This window comes from Myiozetetes cayanensis, unplaced genomic scaffold (assembly GCF_022539395.1).
Source record: "Myiozetetes cayanensis isolate MyiCay16 unplaced genomic scaffold, myiCay2020 scf20-37, whole genome shotgun sequence".
NCBI lineage: Eukaryota > Metazoa > Chordata > Aves > Passeriformes > Tyrannidae > Myiozetetes > Myiozetetes cayanensis.
Window position 1 is genome coordinate 4601813 of NW_026087412.1, and position 19688 is coordinate 4621500.

The 19688-nt window shown below is 50.0% G+C and overlaps 1 protein-coding gene across 3 annotated transcripts; it reads right to left on the bottom strand.

Moving 5' to 3' along the window:
- Positions 1-8031: 8031 nt before the first annotated feature.
- On the bottom strand, positions 8032-19159 carry CHST12 (carbohydrate sulfotransferase 12). Of its 3 annotated transcripts, none has more exons than XM_050317505.1 (2): positions 19106-19159; positions 8032-13633 (listed from the first exon to the last, which is right to left on the bottom strand). In XM_050317505.1, the coding sequence occupies exon 2, from the start codon at positions 13536-13538 to the stop codon at positions 12279-12281; it is 1260 nt and encodes a 419-aa protein (XP_050173462.1). In that variant the 5' UTR covers positions 13539-13633; positions 19106-19159; the 3' UTR covers positions 8032-12278. The 3 variants fall into 3 exon arrangements, with proteins under 3 accessions (XP_050173462.1, XP_050173463.1, XP_050173464.1); XM_050317506.1 differs by lacking the exon at positions 19106-19159 and adding an exon at positions 18958-19066; XM_050317507.1 differs by lacking the exon at positions 19106-19159 and adding an exon at positions 17807-17829.
- Positions 19160-19688: the final 529 nt, after the last annotated feature.

Here is a 19688-nt window from a genome sequence, read left to right on the forward strand (position 1 = left end):
AGAGCAGGTGACTGAAAGCCATTTGTCCAAAAAAGAGCCAGGCACTCAGGTCCTTGCTCTCACGATTCCCTGCTGGCAAGAACCATCTTTTTATTCCATAGTAATCAGCCCCTTGATGGGACTCAAGGACTGAACAGCCTCAGCTGCAAAGTGGTATCAGTCATCCCTGCCTTCCCTGCCAAAAGCTCTCCATCTGTGGATGGAGACATCCCTGCTGCCTCACTCCAGGAAACCTGGACTGGAAAAGACAGCAACTGAGACCCCCATCAAGAAGGAGATGGGAGGGATTTGGGGGCACACGGTGTCTGTAGCTCTGTCAGAGCAGGGGACTCTTGAGTGGGCACCCTCAACCTGCATCACATGAGTCTGGTGGAGCAGTTTAATCCTACCTGAAGGTACCAGAAAGGGGTGTTATGCCAGCTCAACAGCCTGGCAAACAGAGGGGAAAATGTGTTAAAAGCTATGACTTTCTGAGCATGTTCTCTGCCGGGAATCTGCCTGCAAAACAACTTGAATTTCTCAAAGGGATTCATTATTCAAAACTATTTGCTGAATAATTTCTGTGAGTAATTGCAGGTCTGAAGCTTGTCTGCAAACAATTCATTGTGAGCATCCGAGCAGGCAGCTACAACCACGCTCAGGGTCTGGTCTGTGGTCCCTGGTTGTGGGTGGATAACCCCAGAGCTGGGTGGGAAGGGTAAACAAACTTTTTTACAAAATCAAGGTCTTGGGAGAAGAGAAAAAAAAAAAAAATCTATCAGCTTAAAATAAGTTGTTTTCACCGTGGTTTCTAGATACAACTGGTTGAAATAGTCTGGCAAAGAGAACTGGGCATTGGAGACCAGCTCTGGGCTGCCACATCCCTGCATGTGGTGTGTGGCTCTGTCCTCCAGCTGCACCCGTGTCCCCGAGGGAGCAGCCAAACTGGTCTCCAGGCTGGGAAAGGAGAGGAGCAGGAGATGGGGGAGGAGGAGCTGCCTTCGTCCTTGCAGGGCCCTGAACATCACGGGGAGAGCTGTCTGCTAGAGGAGTGTGTCACAGAACCACTGTCCCTGGAAGATGTCCCCAAGCAGCACTAACAATTCACATACACACTTGGAGAAGGAGCAGAGGCCGACTGGAAGCATTTCCATAATTCAGGGCTCAGAAAGTGCACAGTAGCACTGGGCTGGGTACCAAAGTCATCACTCAAGCTATGTTTCCTGCTGAAATAATGAAATAATAGATGTCCAATTAACTGGCAAAGCAAGATGCAAAGAGAAATATTGCTTGCAGAGAGCTGGCATAGTGCCCGTGGAGCTATAATAAGAATATTTTATTTGTCCGGGCTTTAGATAACCTATTTCTGTTCTCTCTCTTGCTGCCTTTGGAGCTCCTGAGAGTATGTTAGTTTCTTGGAATAACTTTTCTTTTCCAGCATCTCCAAAGTCCTCTCTCAATTCCACCAGCTCAAATTTATGTCAAATACTGTTAGACTAAAGACAGCCCTAATAGCTGATGTTGTAGACCAGAAGATCTGACACACTCAGACGGCACAGGTTGCAAATCTGAGGCAGTGGTACTTTTCAAAAAGTGCCTATGTGGGAGCAGGAAGGAGAAGGAGGGCTAACCCACTTCAGCCCTTAAAATAGGCAAAGTTAGAGCAGGAATAGGGAAAGAAAAAAAAAAAACACCCTAGGAAAAAAATTATTTGGCCTGCTTCACACTGCAGTTTCCTAAGTCAAAATAAAACCCAAGGAGTTGCCAATAGAACTGGACAGATGTCAACTCACCATCGACCTGCCCAGTAAGTTATTAAAATCCAGAGACTATTGCATGCAGAAAATCTTGTGTACAGTGCCCTGGAGCTAATGCAAGGCACGTACCTCACATCCCTCAAAAGCACAACAGGAAAGGATCCAATGGCAGCACACTGGCCTATCAAATACACATGATTTAGATTAGGGATAACTAGCATAAACTAAAACCTCTGAACAAGGTGTCCAGCAAAATAAGATTTTTAATGGGTCAGTCCCTCCCTGCAGGTGCCGCAGCAGCAACTGAACTGTTTGCTTAACTTGCCATGTAACCACAGCCCGGGGTCGGGAACAACTGAACCCATTTAATTGTTGCAGCCATTAACCTAAAACGTGTTCTCTGCAATTCCCCGTATCTGTTTGGCCCAAGAGCATTTCTGAATCCTTAGAAACAAGTCAGTAGTTGTAACCTCAGCAAAACTGGAGGCATCAAGCAGATAAGTGATTCACTGAAGATCGGAGCGTGACCCAGTTGCAGAATTAAGAATGGAAAACCTTTCACTGTATCCCGGCTGCATTCCTGGTGCTCTCTGATCTTGGGAAAGGCAATGCAAAGGCAGCTCCAACACACTTACACACAGGAATTTATTTGTATTAAACTGCTCTTGGGACAGCCCAGAAACATGACCTGTCAGTTCTGTTTGCTTCTTCTTTCCTTTTTAAATTCTCAAATTTTTTTTCTTCTCTTCTTAAATCTTTTATTCATAAACTTCTTTTATTATTCCTTTTTTTTTTTCTATTGTGTCCTTAAACTCCTTGTTTTGCAAAATTTCTCTTTCTTTGCAGAGAACTTCGCTGGAGAAAAACAGGAGGTGCATAATAGAAAGGGAGCCCTTAAAATCACCTGCCAGTTAATCCCTTCGCTGCTGGTGGTTGCCACGTTCCCAGCCTGACAGCAGCCGGGAACACAAGGGTGGATGGCTGTGTAAACGTGCAAATGGGAGCTCGGGATTTTACTCTGTAAAGTGATGACAGAGCGAGAAGGAAAACACAGGATGCAACTGGAGAGGGGAAGATGTTTCCTCTCCGACAGCACCGTTCTGGGAGCCCAGCAAAGCCCCAGTTCTCACCAGTGGAAGTCTGGTGCAGGTGCAAAAAAGCAATCAAGTAACCGAAAATACAATGAGACAGCCTTTTCCTGCCATTTCTTGACCTCATCCTTTCTCAAACCAAACACTGCTGTTCTTTCAGGGGCGGGGGGGAGGAAAAAAAATCCCCCATTGCTTTTGACCAAACAAGAAAAGAAGAAAAACAAATCCCAGTCCAGCTCCCGCTATCTGTGGGTGACTGTCTAAACAGGGCTGAGGAGAGCGGTGTCTCAGCACCACGCTGTCAAGCCTTGCAGCTGCGGGCAGTGAGCTGCAGCAGCACAATGGCCTCAGAAATGCCTTGCCAGGGTCAGGCAGATCAAGCCAAACACGTGTAGTTTCCCCGTTTTCACTTGGAAGGCACCAAATGAGATCCTGGAGGCAAACACATCATGTCTGGTAACTCCCAGAAAGGAGGATCATTTAGGTTGCAAGAGACCTCCAAGATCATCGAGCCCAACCTTTGATCCAAAAAGATCAGAAGATGAGAGAAAACTCAGGTTGCCTCCAGCGTCTTGGTCCTGCACCAGCATCTTAACTCCATCCTCTGGATTTGGAGGAATTCCTCCTGCTATTGCTCTCCACTCCCAGTACAGCACAGAAAGACTTTGCTTGTGGGCATCCGAGTGGCATCAGGATCTCCATAGTGTGGGAACAGGCTTGTCCAAAGCAAACACCAGCAAAAAAAACACAAACCAACCAAGAGAAATAAAGAAAATAGCAAGCTCAGAGGTAAGAACAAGGCAGCCAATTGCTAAGGTGTTCTTGCACTAAATGGCATCACTGCAAGGAGCAAGTCGGAATATTTTAACCAAAATGTCCCAGCAAAGAATCCATTTCTGGCAACTGAGCTGTATTGGAAATTTCCTTCCAATCTGCATGGCCAGAAAAAAAACAGCTAACACTGACAGCAGCAAACTAATCTATACTGAAAGCTTTCTCCTGCATATTGGAGGAAAAGGTGAAGAAAGAGAGAAAAAATAAAACAAACCCACCATACCTTCCCCCCTAAAAATCTTGTCCCTACTTGTCTTTTTAGTCTAAAATAATGAGAGCTAGATTTTCACTGGCATCTCAATTCCAAAGGCAAACTTTGCAAGCAGGCTGTTTTCCTATTGAAAATAAAGTGAAAAGCACTACTCCCAAACCTGCAGACTTTCCAAAAGCCAGGAACTGTGTCCAAGCACACTGACCTTTTGCTAAGCTCTAAAAAATGTAATAAATGCAAAGTGCAAGAGCATCTGGAACCTGCCCTCTCATCTTGAATTCACATTCTCACTTGCTGATGGAAGATGCTTTGCATCTTCTTTTCAACAGGTTTGCTCCCAAAAATCATGCTGCAGCCTGGAGCCATGGCTGTGCTGGGGGGCTGATCCCAACCTGACCCAAATTTGGTATATGAAGGGGCCCTCACCACACCTCAGCTTCATCCTGCTGCTCTGCCTCTACCTGGGGCTGTGCAGTGGAACAGAAACACAGTTTGTTGTGACCTTACTGAGGGCTTTTGTTTTCAGGCTGGCTCAGAGCACCCTTGTTTCCCCCAGGAAAATCTGTGTGTGTGATGCAAAATCAATTTGAGAATTGCCTCAGTTCAGGAGTATCTGTGGAATAACACTATGATTTTACTGCCCACCATATGCTCAACTCTCTCTCCTGTTGCAGCTGGCAGGTCTTCAAAGGAAACCTGATGCTATTTTAAAAATTCAAGAAATCCAGAAAGCTCAGACTTGAGGCATCTAAAAAAGAAGAGGGAAACCCAACAGCATCTCAGTTCCATCATTTTGAGTCAGGGATTAAATCCCAGCCCCACTAACCAGGGACTTGCTCTAACTCCTGGATCCATGTGGTGAAAACTGCACATGCAGCCATGTCTGCGTTCATTCTTTGGCTGCTGAGGGTGGCTGGAACAGGAAAAAAGCAAGCAGGCTAAGGGATGTACAGCCAGGGGGATGTCCAGAGCCACTGGTGGAGCCTGACTGCCTCATATCCACAGCATCCTGGTGATTGCACAGCACAGGCATCCCTGGGACACAGTGGGGGTTTGCTTATGAGAGATGAAGAACAAAACTGGGTTAACAGGGAGGAGTGACCCTCCTAGAAATGACAATTCATTGCAATGTACTAGCTGTAATCACAAAAATTATCTTCTCTTATAGAAAACAAACAAAAAACCCCAAAATATATTTCACCCCATCAAAAACGTATGTCTTTGTTTAAACATTTCAAACATGTTCACCTGCCCAAGATTGTGGACTGATTCTGACACCTGACATCACACCCCAATATATTCACACAGTATACAGAACACAAATGGAGGTAATCAAGAAACACAAATGTAGGTCATCCTGACCTGATGCAAGAACCTTTATCCAGAAGACCTGCATGCCCAGGCTACTACTGGTTAGCTGTGTCATGCCAAGGTGAGTCCCCACTGTGCACAGCAACACCCAGCACTTAGGAGATGCTTATATACACCCAGTTCACTGATTTCCCATTAGCTAAAGGTCACTGAAGACTTTGTAAAAAGCTTTATACTCTCAGCATGATCATTCTAGGTGACAAATACTTCTGATTTACCCAAGACACAAAATATACAGAGTCAGAAATCAATAAGGCACGCAAAGGTTGAGAGAGAAAAACTGGAGACAGACAGAGGCTCCCAATAATATGTGAAAGGTCATTGGCACCATCTCTCCTGCACTTCCACCCCCTGTGGACATTGCCCTGCTTGCAGAGAGTGACAGCTGGAGAAGCTGCAAGCCTTCCACTCCCAGCACAGGAAAGCAGCACTGTAGCCCTCTGCTCTTTTTAGTCTGTCTCTAAACAACTGTTTGGTCCAAGTCTACAACTCCCACCACCATTTATCTGTTTCAGATAATCTGCCCCCACATGGTGTATTAGAACCCGCAGGATTTTGCCCGCTGCATTCTGATAACCTTTCACCACTTAATTATTCATTTATTTCTCTTCTTCTCTACTTTGGGCCCTCCTTCCTCCTTGGAAAAGCAGACAGGGAAGGTCTCCATGCTGCAGCAGATGGCACTTGGTTTCTCAGCAGCCACTCTCACTCATCTCAGCATTGACCCACTCCAAAGTATCCCCATTTTGTTTGTAGATGCCCTCCACTCCCTTTTCATTCTTCAGAAACACATCCCCAGCCCTGCTCCACTCACTGCTGACCACTCTTTTGGCCACCACTGCCTTTTTGACACATCTTCTTGGCTCTTCTCTGTCCCCTGCACTCCTCCCATGTTTTCCACAGAGACCTGTGCAGGGTCCAAACAAAACAAGAGTCAATCCCAATGGCATTTTCTTCCATCCATTTTGAATTCCTGCAATGACAGAGAAATAAACACTGAAATTGCAGCTTCTCTGCCACAAAATGTGGCTTTGCCAATGCTGTGTGTGATCCATCTGCCTGGGGGACAAAACATGGAATTTGTGAAGGCACTGCCTGGTGGGTCAGGAAAAGTCTCCCTCATTTGTTTAACACATGATTTGGGCAAGGCTGGGAGTATTTTGATGCTGGCACAGTTTGATGATGAGAATCTGAGACAAAATTACAAACCCCTTCATTAGGTGAAAAGCACCAGCCTTGCTAATTCTCCCTGGCATCTCAGTTGGCTGAGCACACTCTGCTCAAGGATGCCCAGCATTTCCCAAGATAAAGAAAGACATTTTGTTTGGAGTGATGGTACACTCTGTGCCTCCCTCACATCCCGAGCTGCCTGGAAGCCAGCCAGGGACAGAGCAGGATGGTGAGCTGTGACCTCTGCGTTTCTGTAGCAGAGTTTTGCCCTCGGACCTGCACAAGCCCCTGAGCTCTCCAAAGCATACACACTTCTTCAATCAATACAATTTCCATGCCAGTGGCTTCCAGAACAACCCCATGGAAAGAAATGTCTGGATTGAGGCAGTTTTGTGTGGCTTTCACTGCCGAATGCTGCAGCCCTGTATCCCTACACTCCCACTGAGGTCACTGCTCCTCCTGGAGACCTCCAAACCTCCCGTGGACACAGCTCACACCAAGGAGCCCTCCAGAAAACAGGGGCCTACCCCTCACAGTGAACAATTAGCATCACTGATAATTAAATGCCTGCTCCTTGGCTCTGCCTTGTGTTTTGAGGAGGAGAACATGGCCCATTACACGAGTCCCTGGGTTTGTAACATCATTCACATCAGCCTCTGCAAGGGAAACTCCTGCCACCCTGCATCCCTCCCCTGCCTAGGGGTCACTGCCTCTCTCCAATGGACCAGGTCCAGACCTCACAGCCCACATGGCAAGGACACCAACACCTGAAAAGCCAGGAATAAAAAGCAAGTCTTAAGTTATAAATGCTGAGCCCCATTTTCTTGCCCTGCTTTCCTCTGGGGCAGTCTGCTAAAATTACTGCACCATTCTCCATTAGCACCTACGGTGTGACTCTCAGGGGTGTCCTGTGCAGGACTAAGAGCTGCACTCAGTGATTCTTGTGGTGGTCCCTTCCAACTCATGATATTCTATGACTCTATAGAATATATTTTAAATCACCTTCTTCCGTGAGGTTTTCCAGAGCCTTCGGCAGCACTTCATTTTCCAGTCTGAGACAGGCTCACCTGCAGCACAGGTTGCACAAATAAACGCTCCCGCTGAGCACAGGAACTGCACTCTGGGCTTGGGTTGTGCTTTGCTCATCGTCTCGCAGGGCACCGGTGACAGGAATTGCTGCTGACAGCGGGTGTAAGAGGCGGACTCCTGCTGCCACAGGAGCCTGGCCGGGGGGAGCGGCAGCAGCATCTGTCAGAGCCCAGGAATACAAAATGGGTTTCAGATGGGCCACTGTGGAGCTCCCACAGCGCCTCGTACAGACACAGCAGTGAGAGGCTCGGCCAGACCCGCTGCCCTGCCGAGCATCCCTCCCATCCCAGCACGGGGCTCTCCAACATCGCTCCCGGCGTGTCATGGCACTCTCCCACAGCTCCCAGGCCGTGTCCCAGCTCCTGCAAGGACAAACCTCAGCCTACACAGCCCGAGCTAGATCCTCGATTAGATTGAATCAGGGATAGAGGAGAAGAGCTGCATTATGCCAGCTCCAGACCCAGCGCCGCCCACCCTCCCCATCCCTTCCCCAAACAGCCAGGTACCAGTGGCTTTATTAAATTCTGCTTTATTTTTCCCTGCTGCCCTTGACTAGAGGGCTTACAAGCAAGACCAGCGTGGGTAAGCCCTTAAATTCAAGCAACACGACTTGCTTATGAGCCACCACACCCTCCCTGGCACCGTTCTGCACCACAGCCCTGCAGCGCCCTGCCAAGTCACCGGCTTTCCCCCATGGCCGCTGAGAAGGTCCAGCTTACGTAAGAAGGAACAAACTGGCTTTTCTTCACCACCCTTTCAATGCTGCCATTCATCCCCTGCCCTCCATCCTCCCAGTGCCACCTTGAAGGATGCAAAACACGCAGCCAAAAGCACTTCATTTCATGTTATCCCGGGGCAGATGTTGTCCACGGGTGATGGGTCTACAATTTTGTAGCATTAAGTGCAAGTGAATTAAAGGGTTAAGGCAAAAAAAGGTACCCATGTGCTAAGGACACTCCTACCCTGGCAAAGTCATGTCACTGCTCAAAAAGCAAAGAGCTCTGAGACTTGACAGCCCCTTCCTGGAGGATGCAGGGGCTGCAAAGCCAGGTCACATGCATCCCACTGTACCAGTGAATCCGGCATCTGACAGCGAGGGACGGAATCTGTTCAATGGTTGTGTAAAGACTTTGGCTCGGATGCTGAGCAAGCACTAAAGCTGGTTTTAGTTCTACCCAGCTGGAAACATCTTGGTCAAACCCCAGGTTATTTTTGCATCTGCACATCAGTTCTGCCTGGTTAGAGACTCCGTGCTGACTTTGGCCAAGTGGTCAACCCCAGGGAAAAGCAAGCCAGGAGGGGAACAGGACACAGCTTTGCAGGCTGAGCATGAAATGACAAAGCCAGGTTTATTCAGACACAAATAGGCAGCTTCAAAGCATTTTTCCACCCCTCATAAAATCAATACTAGTATCATAACCATCTACACTCCAGGACTTTTAGCCCTCTTCTGACTTCAGGCCAGCACGGATGCATTCTGCCTGCCATTATTTGTCAAATACCAAATTCCAACTCCTTTAGGAAACCAGGGGGAAAGGAAGCATGGCTGGTTGAACTCTTTGTCCTTCTCCCCCCCACATACACACTTTCACATCATGAGAACAGAGCAAGAAAACCCACAAAAAATGCACATTCCCAAAGCCAGAGGGTACATCCCAGTTCTGGCAACCCAGTGGTCTCACCACAAAGCTCAGTGCAGCCTGGATCCCCTTTGAGTTCTTAACAATACATTCACAGTGGTGGCAGGGTGGGGAAGGAGGGCTTCAAAAGGAAGGAGCAGCAAGGAACAAGCTGTTTGGAATCCAGAAGACAACCACTGCAAGAGGAACACTCCCCAGCCGAGCTTTACTGCTCCTCCCGGGCAAGTGCTTTGAAGCGTGGCAATGGAAAACGAGGAGAGAGCCAGCAGCACCCAGCATGCTGGAGGGGTGCGAGTCTGCAAACACTAAAATGTCTAAGATGTCAATAAAGGCTGGGCTTGGGGGGGTGAAAGAAGGAAAGTAGAGAAGACAGAACCCTCAGTGGCCTTACACCATCCCTACATTCCCCCGACTGCAGATTCCAGCGAGGCTGATGAAGCCATTGGGATGCAGGCAGCCTCACACATTTGGACTTCAGCATGATGCAGGGTGGTATTAGCACATAAATCTGGAATTTACCCATTTTATCCAGCTTTGGATGGGGAGAGAGAAGGCAGCATTCAAAGGTGTCCAAAGTCTCCCCTCTCTAGCCAGTGTCAGCAAGGGAAGGGAGGTTTTTTACTTCTATTTCTGTTAAATCACAAAGCAGCAGCCACATGGAGATGACAGACTCTCACATCACATGCACCAGCTGCTGGGCAGGATTTTCAGTCATTTTGCACCTTTTCTGCCAATTGCACAACCAGGACCTGGCTGCCAAAAATGATGGTAACACTCTGCAGCCCATTCCTCCCCTGCCCTGCATGACTGACAGCCAGGCCTCGAAAAGATGCTCCTGGGCTCTTGCCTGGGACAAGCCACGGCCATGAATCACAGGAGAACTGTGGCTGAGGAGGTAGCAGCTGGTTTGCAGAGTGTCACCAGGGTACAGCAGCCAAGCACTGGTCAGAGGGGCAGGAAGAGACAGGACCAGATGAAGAGGTGCAGGGGAAGCAGCTGGGAGGAAGTTTGCACGGCATCTGCGCCACGGTCCCTGCCACCCACGTCTACTCATACTAAACATCAATTACATGGAAATTAAAAGAGGAAAAAATAAACACTCTGAAAAGACAAGAGATGAAAACATCCACGCTTTATCTTTGAAGAGTGAGAAGAACCCACCCTGAAGAAATGTAAATGTAGCAGGAGTCAAGAGACTCTTGGGATTACTCATTACAGGAGACGAGATTCTCTACATCTTTCTGTTTTGCAGCAATTAGCTGGTAACTGGGGAAAAAAATTGAATAGATCAACACTTTTCTATTATTAGTTTTAAATAATGACTCAGAAACAGGCACTTCCTTTTTTCCCAAGCTGTGAGGAGCTAGGCACCAAGACCCTGGTAATGGCTTCAGGCTCATTTAAACTGCAAATGTCTCTGCAGAAATTACAGGAGAGCAGTGTGAATACAACGAGAAACAAACCCTTTTTTTCAAGTGTAACTACTGGCAATTACCTTTCATTTATAGGTTAAAAACCTTGATGCAGCATATTTGTTAGGAAGAGCATGCAGTGCCAAAAAGATGTACGTGTACAGAAATTGGGGAAGCGAGGAAGGAAGGAAAAGTCATGCCCGTTGATGGCCTTGGAGAGAAACTGAGTAAAAGGCCAATATAAAGAAGTCTGCCCAAAACACAGGGCTGCCTCCCAAGGCCTGACCCTGGACCTTAATCACCAATACCATCCACAGTGCAGGGAAATAATTAAGCATTTCGGCTCTGAAAGAGTTGCCTGCCTAATGTGCTAAGCAGACAGTTTTTGCAGAGCAATTCAGAAAGGAAAAGAGAAGCAGATTCAGCTGATGAGACACAAAAAGTCTCTCTAAAGGCATTAATTTCCTTTGGGAAGCAGCCCACGTGCTCCTGGCACAGTGGGAACAACCATCACTCCTGCAGCAGGTCCCAGCAAGGCAGATGATCAAATCTGCATCAGTCATTTGGAATAAGCAGAAAGGCGGTGGATGAGGATGCAGTGTCACGAGCGGGAGCTGGCACGCTGAAAACAAACGAACTTGGAGTTCACCTTGACATCTGCTTATTGAAAGAAACCCTTTGGATCTTCTTCCAGGGATAAGCATCTGCATCCCTGCCACGTTCCCCTTAAAGCGTGCACAGGGATGAGGACACAGCAGAGCTCTCGAGGGTCACTGCCTGGACAGCTGAGCCACCCAGGAGCACACTCTGCCCCTCCTGGCTGGTCACAACCCCCAAAAACTTCAGGCACCATCCTGCAACAGGACATGTCGAGGGAGATGCTCCACACTAGCAAGGTATACAAGGGCTGAACCTCAGCTTTTTGGACAGTAGAGTCCCACACTGCATTCCCAAAAGTGAGGCAGTGCAGAGGTGCTGTGTGGGCCACCTGCACGTCCTGAAGCGCTTCACAGGCTTGGTGTCACTGCTCCCAACGCCATTTCCTTCCCGTGACCCTGGATCAGGCTCACCAGCTGCAAGCAGCACACGTCACCGGAGCGCTGGTGCTCCTCCAGCACTGTTTGGCAGGGTCAGGCACTGACCCATCCCATCTGCCTTGAGCCAGCTCACAGCTGACCACCAGCAGACCCGGCTGGTGAAGGCACCACCGACATCCCAGCTCCCAGGGAGATCCGACTGCTCTGCAAACCTCAGACCTCCAAAACAGCAGCCCTGAGACAACACACAGAGGCAGGTGCATAATTTCTTGGGGTTTTCTTTTACTTTTCTTTTTTTTTTTTTAATTCCTTCCCTTCCTTTGCCACGACACACGCTTTGTATTAAATATCTTAAATATATTAATTTTTAAAAAGTATTAATAAAAAGCTACTGAAGGACACAGTTGGCAGAGTGACCAAGGGCAGTGACCCATTGCAAAATATGGGGACATTTTAAAAAACAGAAAACAAATGATAACCAAAAAAATGGCATTTTTTGCATATGCACAGCTGGCTGGAATACCCTGGACTCTGACATTATTGCAAAAATGGAAGGGAAAGCAGTAGAAAAAATATATTCCATTGTACCAACCTGTATGAGGAAGGGAGTTAAGAGCAAAAATGAGGAGGCTTTAAACATTTTTGGTATTTCAGATGTTCCCTCCCACACCCACTGCCCAATCACTTCTAGTCTTTAAGCAAGTTTTCTGGCTTGGGGTAGCCAAAGAGTACAAAATCTGCTTCATAAAGCTTGTAGAGCTGCTGCCTCCAAGCCAGCGGGATTTTGGCAAACCAGTTATCTTCCCAGCTGCTGGCAGTCCTGTTCCTGTAGCTGGGTGGGAAGCGAAGCAGCCTGTCCACTTTGAGGAGCTGCAACAAATAGGCAGCATCCTCATCCAGCGTCTCCAGCTTTCCGATGAAATCATAGTCTATCTGGCACGGGTGGCACAGGCGGTAAACCTGCCTCCAGTGCTCATTGAAGGGGGTCATCTTCTCTGTCCTGGGATCCAGTAAGTACTGGATGAAGTCAGAAAAGGAGACTCTGAGGCCCGCCCCGAAGGCCTCGCTAACGGAGGTGGGGAGGTTGGTGTGGTTGGAGTAGAGCTTCAACATGGGGACGGCGAAACGCCGGTAGAACTCCTCGTTCTCCAGCTCAAACTTGCTGCGGAAGGCGGAGATGAGGCGGACGAAAGGGTCCCGCACGAAGAGGAACTTGGTGTACTTCTTCAGCTTGATCTTCATGAGGTGCCGGGAGAACTTCCCGTAGCGGCGCCAGAACTTGTTGAACGTCAGGTGGGTGCTGGTGTTGTGGACGTGTTCCCGGGGGATGTCCAGAGGGTTCCGGTACGGGACGCCCCGGTCCAGGAGGCTCTCACTGAGCACAATCATCACTCGTTTCCAGTTGGTGCAGGCCACCTTGGGCACGTAGCAGTAGATGATGCCGTGGCGGTCATCCACGATCAGGTGGTTGAGCTCGTAGTTGGGGATGTCATCAAAGGAGCGCTCCTTGGTGGGGAAGGTGAAGCTGGAATTGGCACAAAACTCCCGCAGCGTTCTCTGCCTCTCCACCTGCAGCTTCGCTTGATCCAGACTGTTCCTGTCCTTGTGCGTGGACCAGTCATAGCCCCGCACGTTCTCCTCTAAATTACTCACCACGGGCTTGTTGGAGCCCTGGACAAGGAGCTGCTCTGTCTTTCGGGGGATAGAACTGTTCTGTCTCAGGCTCGAACTAAGCAGCTTTGCCAAAAATTCATCTACATCTGGCAAGGCTTCCCAGTCTTCACCTGCCGTGATACCAGGGATGGCTCCCGGGGAACGAGGCCTGGAGAAGGACGTGTGCAGGTAGAAGTGAGCTGTCCCCACGTTGTCCCAATACACAATGATCAGGAGGATCATGAAGATGGAGACCAGCACCACAGAGAGACGGAGGAGCCGTGCTTTGGTCATCCTGACACCTACTGTGGTAGCTGACTTTCACCTGGATTCACCTCCGACTCGCAGAGTGAGGCTTGGGATCCAGCATGGTGCTGCAGAGCGGGATCCTGGAAAGGTATGAGGAAAAAAATAAGTTAGTTGAGCCCTTAATCCCTCTTGTTTGGAGAGAATGACCTGGCACAATCAAGACTTGTTGTGGGGTCGGCCATCTCCATTTTCACACAGGGAGAGTTCTGCGAGTACCCAGAGAGACCCTGTGGAGAAGAGCTGACTGGCCAAAAGGAGGCACAGTGTGTTGCAATTTCATCAGTTTCATAGCAATCGTGGCTTTTTATCAATCTCAAGCTTCTGGAGTCACATGATTTCAAGAGAAGTTCTGTTTTAATTTAAAAAAATAAGTAAAATACAATGATTTCAGGCCTAGAGCTCACAGAAGCAAGTTTGAGAGTATTAAAATACACAACCATATAGAGAAAGTATGCAGAGCCAACTGCCCCCTTGAATTTTACACATATCTAACACACAAGGAAAAAAGAAGGCTTAATCCATGATTTTACATTGTGGTATCATGATGTGGCCTCATCTCCCCATGAAGGTGCTCTCTGCTGAAAACAAATCCTTATTGCAGTTATAAACACAGGGCTGAAGATGCTGCTGCCTCAGTGCCTAAAGCAAGTCCCTGCTGAGAGAACATCACTGACCTGAACACACCATCTTATCTACTCTGTGTAGATAAGTGTGAAGGCACCCAGTAGATGTTCCCTCCACAACCTTTCTTGACAGCTGCTTCATTTTGTAAGGAACAGAGGTTACACAGAGTTTTCTTACAAAAACCCCCAAAGGGATACAACCCTGATAAAAGCCACTCATCAATAAAAATCTAAAGGAGTAATTACTTCTAACTGAATGATTTCTGAGATTAAGGATGCTCTGGTAAATCTGTGTTCGTGTCCAGACACTGTTGACTCGAGACCTCTTTTCCTCGTTTAATGTAATTTATATTTCTATCACACTCATCACTAAACTCTTGATCACCTAAGACAGGCATGAAATCGCTGTTAAAAGGGCACCTCAGATCATCTGTTCTAGAGAGTGCAGCAGGTTTGCTTTTTTTACTTCAACCATTCCCATCTTTTCACTGCTACCTTGCTTTCCGAGCGTCTCCCAGCCCCTTTCCACCTGCAAGATGCTCAAGGGAGATCCATCTCCCCACCCTGCTGCATGTTTTGTGGTCCAAGGCTGCATGCAGAGGCAAGCTGGCAAACCAGCCTTGCTCTCTCCCCCAGCCATCAAGGAGCCAGTGCCTCCAGCCAGAGAAGAACAACAGAGAGGAGCTAAAAGTAATCGCTCCAATGTCCTCCTCTCCTCCAAGCACAGTCCAGACCCTGACCATAAACACAGAACAGCACCTACAGATAGAAAGCAAGAACTGCCCTTTCTGCAGACATCCCAAACCTTTCCAATGACTTCAGAACAAACCCCGCACACACCGGCTCTGAAAACAAAGCCCCTGAAAACTTCAGGGCAAGCTGCCCTGAAAAGCTTTTCAAAATGAAGGCTGGGTCTCTCTTCCTCACAAAACACAGAGGCTGCTCCCCAGCCAGTTCACATCACCCCTAAACAGCACCAACCCCACCCTGTAGAGAGATGCAGAAGAACCCGAGTGCAGAGATGCAGAAGTGCTGAGCTCTGTCGTTCCCAAGGGAAAGGTGCTCAGCACCTCTGAAACTCACCACAGCCTTGCAGCAAATGACCTGGGAAGGAGCCCCCTGCCTGGCTGTGCCTATGTCTGAGGGGTGCCAGATTTTAACAACCAAAGTCCAGGTTTGAAATCTTAGCCAAGAATGTAGTTACAAACAGGAACAATACCAGATACTGTTACATGTTGAAGCATTAGGTCAGCTTGTCCCAAAAGACAGAAAACACAGATCTGAAGGCTTAGGATTTCTCCACCCTGGTGTATTTATTTACAATCTGGAACTAGGGAGAGCCAGAATTTCAGTGGAGCTGTAGCCTAACACATAGCTGTGCACTGCAACACCAAAAAGTGCCTTTCCTGGAGCCAGGCTCTTATTCTGCCTGTGAAGAGGAGCTGGAGGAACTGCAGACATAACGTTTTACAGTCTGCAGAGCAAGAACCAGGTATTACTCAGCAGTAATTCTCTACGTTTAGCTAGTCAAGATTGAGGATGGAGCAGACCTAAGAAGAAACACCCAGAGAGATGAGCACTGAGCTAAAGAAGGGGCAAATTACATATGTGCGTCAGCACTTCAGGCCAAGCATCTCAGTCCAGCAGCAGAAGATAATGGAGGGATGCTGCCAAGCCTTCTGCTTGGCACACTCCTGGGTTTGTGTTTTGCCCAAATCTGTTCTTGCTTTCAAGCCTGTTTAGCTGCTCAGGGCAGGGACTGCTTCCCACTCTGGATGAATAGGGTGCCCACTGCGCACATAATCCCAGCACGCTGTGTTTCCAACGCTGCTCGAGACCTCTAGGCTGGCTGGAATGCAGCAAGCCTGGAAAGCTGCACGGAGCATCCTTTTCTGCTATCCCTACACCCAGCAGGTTCCACAGCCCCGGGCAGCACAGCAGCCCGCTGGCATTCCTGCAAAGCTGTCCCAGCCCAGGCGTGGACAGATCACCCTCTCAGATCGTCCTCTCGGCAGCAGGGACAGGAGCAAACGGGACACTGTGTGTGGCACACACATTCCTGGGGCAAAGGGAAGGAGGGCTCTTCCTCAAAGCCACCACCATAACGCAGCTTTACTGAGAGCACCCCAAGGGCTCCAGCCTGCTTTCCAGGACACGCACACAGGCCTGCCAGAGAGTTTGGCTTTTCCAAGACACACAGCAGCGAGCAGCAAAGGGCTCCACTTCTATTAACTCTACCAGTGCCAGAGAGGAGCCCTGCAAAACAGCAGTAAGTTTAACTCCCCCTCAGGAGGAAAACATTGCAGAAAACAGAGTTACTCTATTGACTACGATACATCCTCTTCCTGAGCACTTCATAAAGGATGCCAAACTAAAAGCACAAATTAGAGGTCTCTGTGCACATAAGAAGGAACATGCCTCTGTCCTCCCCTTGCCAGAATCAAAAGGAAAAGTCTCCAGAAAGAGCCAAGAATTTACATTCAAGTTCAACCCAAAGTCACCAGCCAACAGGAACGTGCACCAGGATCCACACAAAGCTGCCTCTGTGACACGACGCTGGCAAACCGGGAAGTGGACCAAGTGCTATAATCATCCTACAGAGTCCCCTGAGCAGCCAGCACATGACCAGCTCCAACCTGAACCTGGCCTGGCTACGAACCAAGGAGTCTTCTCCCCATCCCACACCCGAGTAAGACACTGAGGTCTGAGGTCACTGTTCCCACTCTCTCCTATCACAAGCTGCCGTTTCAAATAATCACTTCTCAAACTTTCATTTAACACCAGAAAAGAGGGACACGTCACCAGCACTCTTATTGCAAAAGCTATTGCAGATGCAATGCCTTGGGATTTGGAAACCTTATTTCTACTTCACAGCCCTATTGTAACTGTTTATTCTCAGGACAGATAACAGCTTAAGTAATTTGTGTCTCTTTCTTCCTCTCCTCTTGACTTTGTGCAAGGACTACATTCTCTCACAGCCTCACTGCAAAAGAAAGTAACCCCAGCTCACTTACAGGAGCAGTAAGGCCTACAGAAAATAAAGCAGCTTACACAAAGCCATGTAGTAGAGACAAGGGGCAATAACCCCTCTCTGTGAACAGGCATGGTTTTGAAAGGAATGTGCCTCCAAAGGCTTGGGTGCAGATCTCATCTCTCTGTTTCCCCAGGCCTGTCCCTCTCCCACAGCTCCCAACTCCCTGTAGGGAAGCAAACGGCACAGGTCCGGCACTAAGCACCAGGTCACCTCCTCCAGCACCCACTCGTCCTAGCATGCAGAAGATATGGGATTTCAGGTAGCTTGCTTGGGCTTTGCCTGCTTCTGAAGACAGAAAGAAGTGGAATAAGAACTTTTAAAAACATACAACCCCTCCCCAAAAAATTCAAAAGGATATTTTCCCTTGGAGTGTTTCGTGCATTTACCAGCAATCACTGGACCTGTGGAGCCTTCTGTACCCACATACCATTGCACACACCTGGCACCAGTTGCACTTAGGGAATCACCAGACACATGGAACTCTGGAGACACGGAACCAAGTTAATCTCCTAAAGGTGCAGGAGAACAAGCTCCCACCAGCCAAAGCAGACAGACTATACCAAGAAACAAATTTCATATGCTTGGCCATCACTCACCTCATTGCTTCTCCCCGGCTTCCCAAAAGTCTAGCACTCTTTGCAGAATGGGGAGGGTCGAATCCATGCTTACATTAGTATTACTGCACAGCATAAGCAAAAAATTGAAACTGCGCTGGATGTTTCACTCCAGCTTAGCACTTATACCCTGGAGACCAACAAAAAAACATCCTAATCTACAGTTATGGCAGCGCCTTCCTCTCTATTGCTGCCAAAAAAGCCTGGTTTGTACAGGCTTAGCAGCGCCAGTTGCCTCTTTTTTAATGTCCATACTTGGAAGCTGTCACAATAACAGTGTGTCTAAAATTTCCAGGAGGAAACTCCCAAAACACAGCATGTCCTGTTCATCCGCTACTTTTGTCACAAACTTCCAGCACACGCATCTCTCCCCGCCCTTACAAACGCAGGGAGCGCCTCCGGCAGCGCCGGTGCTGCAGCCCGGGCCCGGGATACCCGCTGTGTGTCAGCACAGGGGCCAGAAAACAGCCCCCGACACCCGCCTTGCCTGCGACGGCCTCACAGAACACCTGATTCCGGCACAGTTTCCAGCCTGAGCTCTGCGGGTGAAGTTCTGCGCGGGGAGTTCAGGCGGGATGAGCGGCGTTTTCCGCCGGATCTCTTGGAGCGGCGCTCAGAGCCGGGCTGGGCGCTCGGGTAGGGGGCTGCTTCCCGGGATGGCTCCCGGCCGCTGCCGAGCACCGGGCAGAGCTGCTGCTTCCAGCCCCGGGCCCAGCACCAGAACCGTCAAGGTTGGAAAAAGACCTGTAAGATCATCGAGCCCAACCCATTCACCAAACACTGCCAGCCCCACCACCAAAACCGCGACCCTCAGCGCCACATCCACATCTGCCTCCAAGGGACGGTGTCACCACCAGCTCCCCCGGGCAGCTCCTTCCCTGCCTCGGCTTGAGGCCGTTCCCTCTCGTTCTACCTCTTGTCACCAGGGAGAAAAGACCGACGCCCACCTGCCCGCGCCCTCCTCCCAGGCAGCTGCAGGGAGCGAAAAGGTCCCCCCTGCGCCTCCTTTCCCCCCGGCTGAGCCCCCCCAGCTCGCCGGGGAGCGTCCATCCCGGGGAAGGTGACGGAGAAGCGGAGCCGCCCCGCAGAGCCCCGCACACGATGCCGCGGGTCCCGCCGGAGCCGAGCCCTACCTGGCACCGGGCAGAGCGCAGGGACGGGCAGGGTGTGGGGAACCGCGCTGCGCCTCATAACCGGGGCTGGCCCGGCCCCGGGGCGGCGCCGCCTCGCCGCGCCCCGCCCGGCCCTGCAGGCACCGAGCGGCCGCGGCCCCGCGCTCACCTCCCGCCGGGGGAGCCTTCGCCTCCCTCCTCCTCCTCTTCCTCCTCCTCCTCCCGCTCCGCCCGTCCCGCTCCCGATCCCGGTCCCGGCGCCGCCGCCTCTCGCGAGACGCCGGTGCGGGGGCTCCCCGCGGGGCCGCGCAGGCGCCGCTCCGCCCGCCGGGGGCGGCCCCGGTCCCGGTCCCGGCCCGGGGTGCGGGACACGCGGGGTGCGGGACACGCGGGGTGCGGGACACGCGGGGTGCGGGACACGCGGGGTGCGGGACACGCGGGGTGCGGGACACGCGGGGTGCGGGACACCCTTTCCCCCCGCTCCGGGAAGGCACTGCGGGACTCGTTGCGAGCGCCGCCGCACGGGAGGAGGAAAGAAAAAAAAAAAAAAAGTGGGGTTTTTTTGGTGCTTTCTTAGCATAAGGAGAGGGTCCCACAAAGCGGGTGAGGGGTCTTGGAGCATCTCTGAGTTTGTTCAGCCTTCTGGTCCTTCGGGTGTTCGCGGGCCACGCGAGGCCTCGTAACTCCGGGCTTGGCTCTGGCGCTGCTGGCACAGGTTTATCTTACACACACTCTGTGCTTGGGTTATCTCT

Excerpts from the sequence above, each read along its gene's own strand:
- CHST12 (XM_050317505.1), bottom strand. The coding sequence starts at position 13,538 with ATGACCAAAGCACGGCTCCTCCGTCTCTCTGTGGTGCTGGTCTCCATC.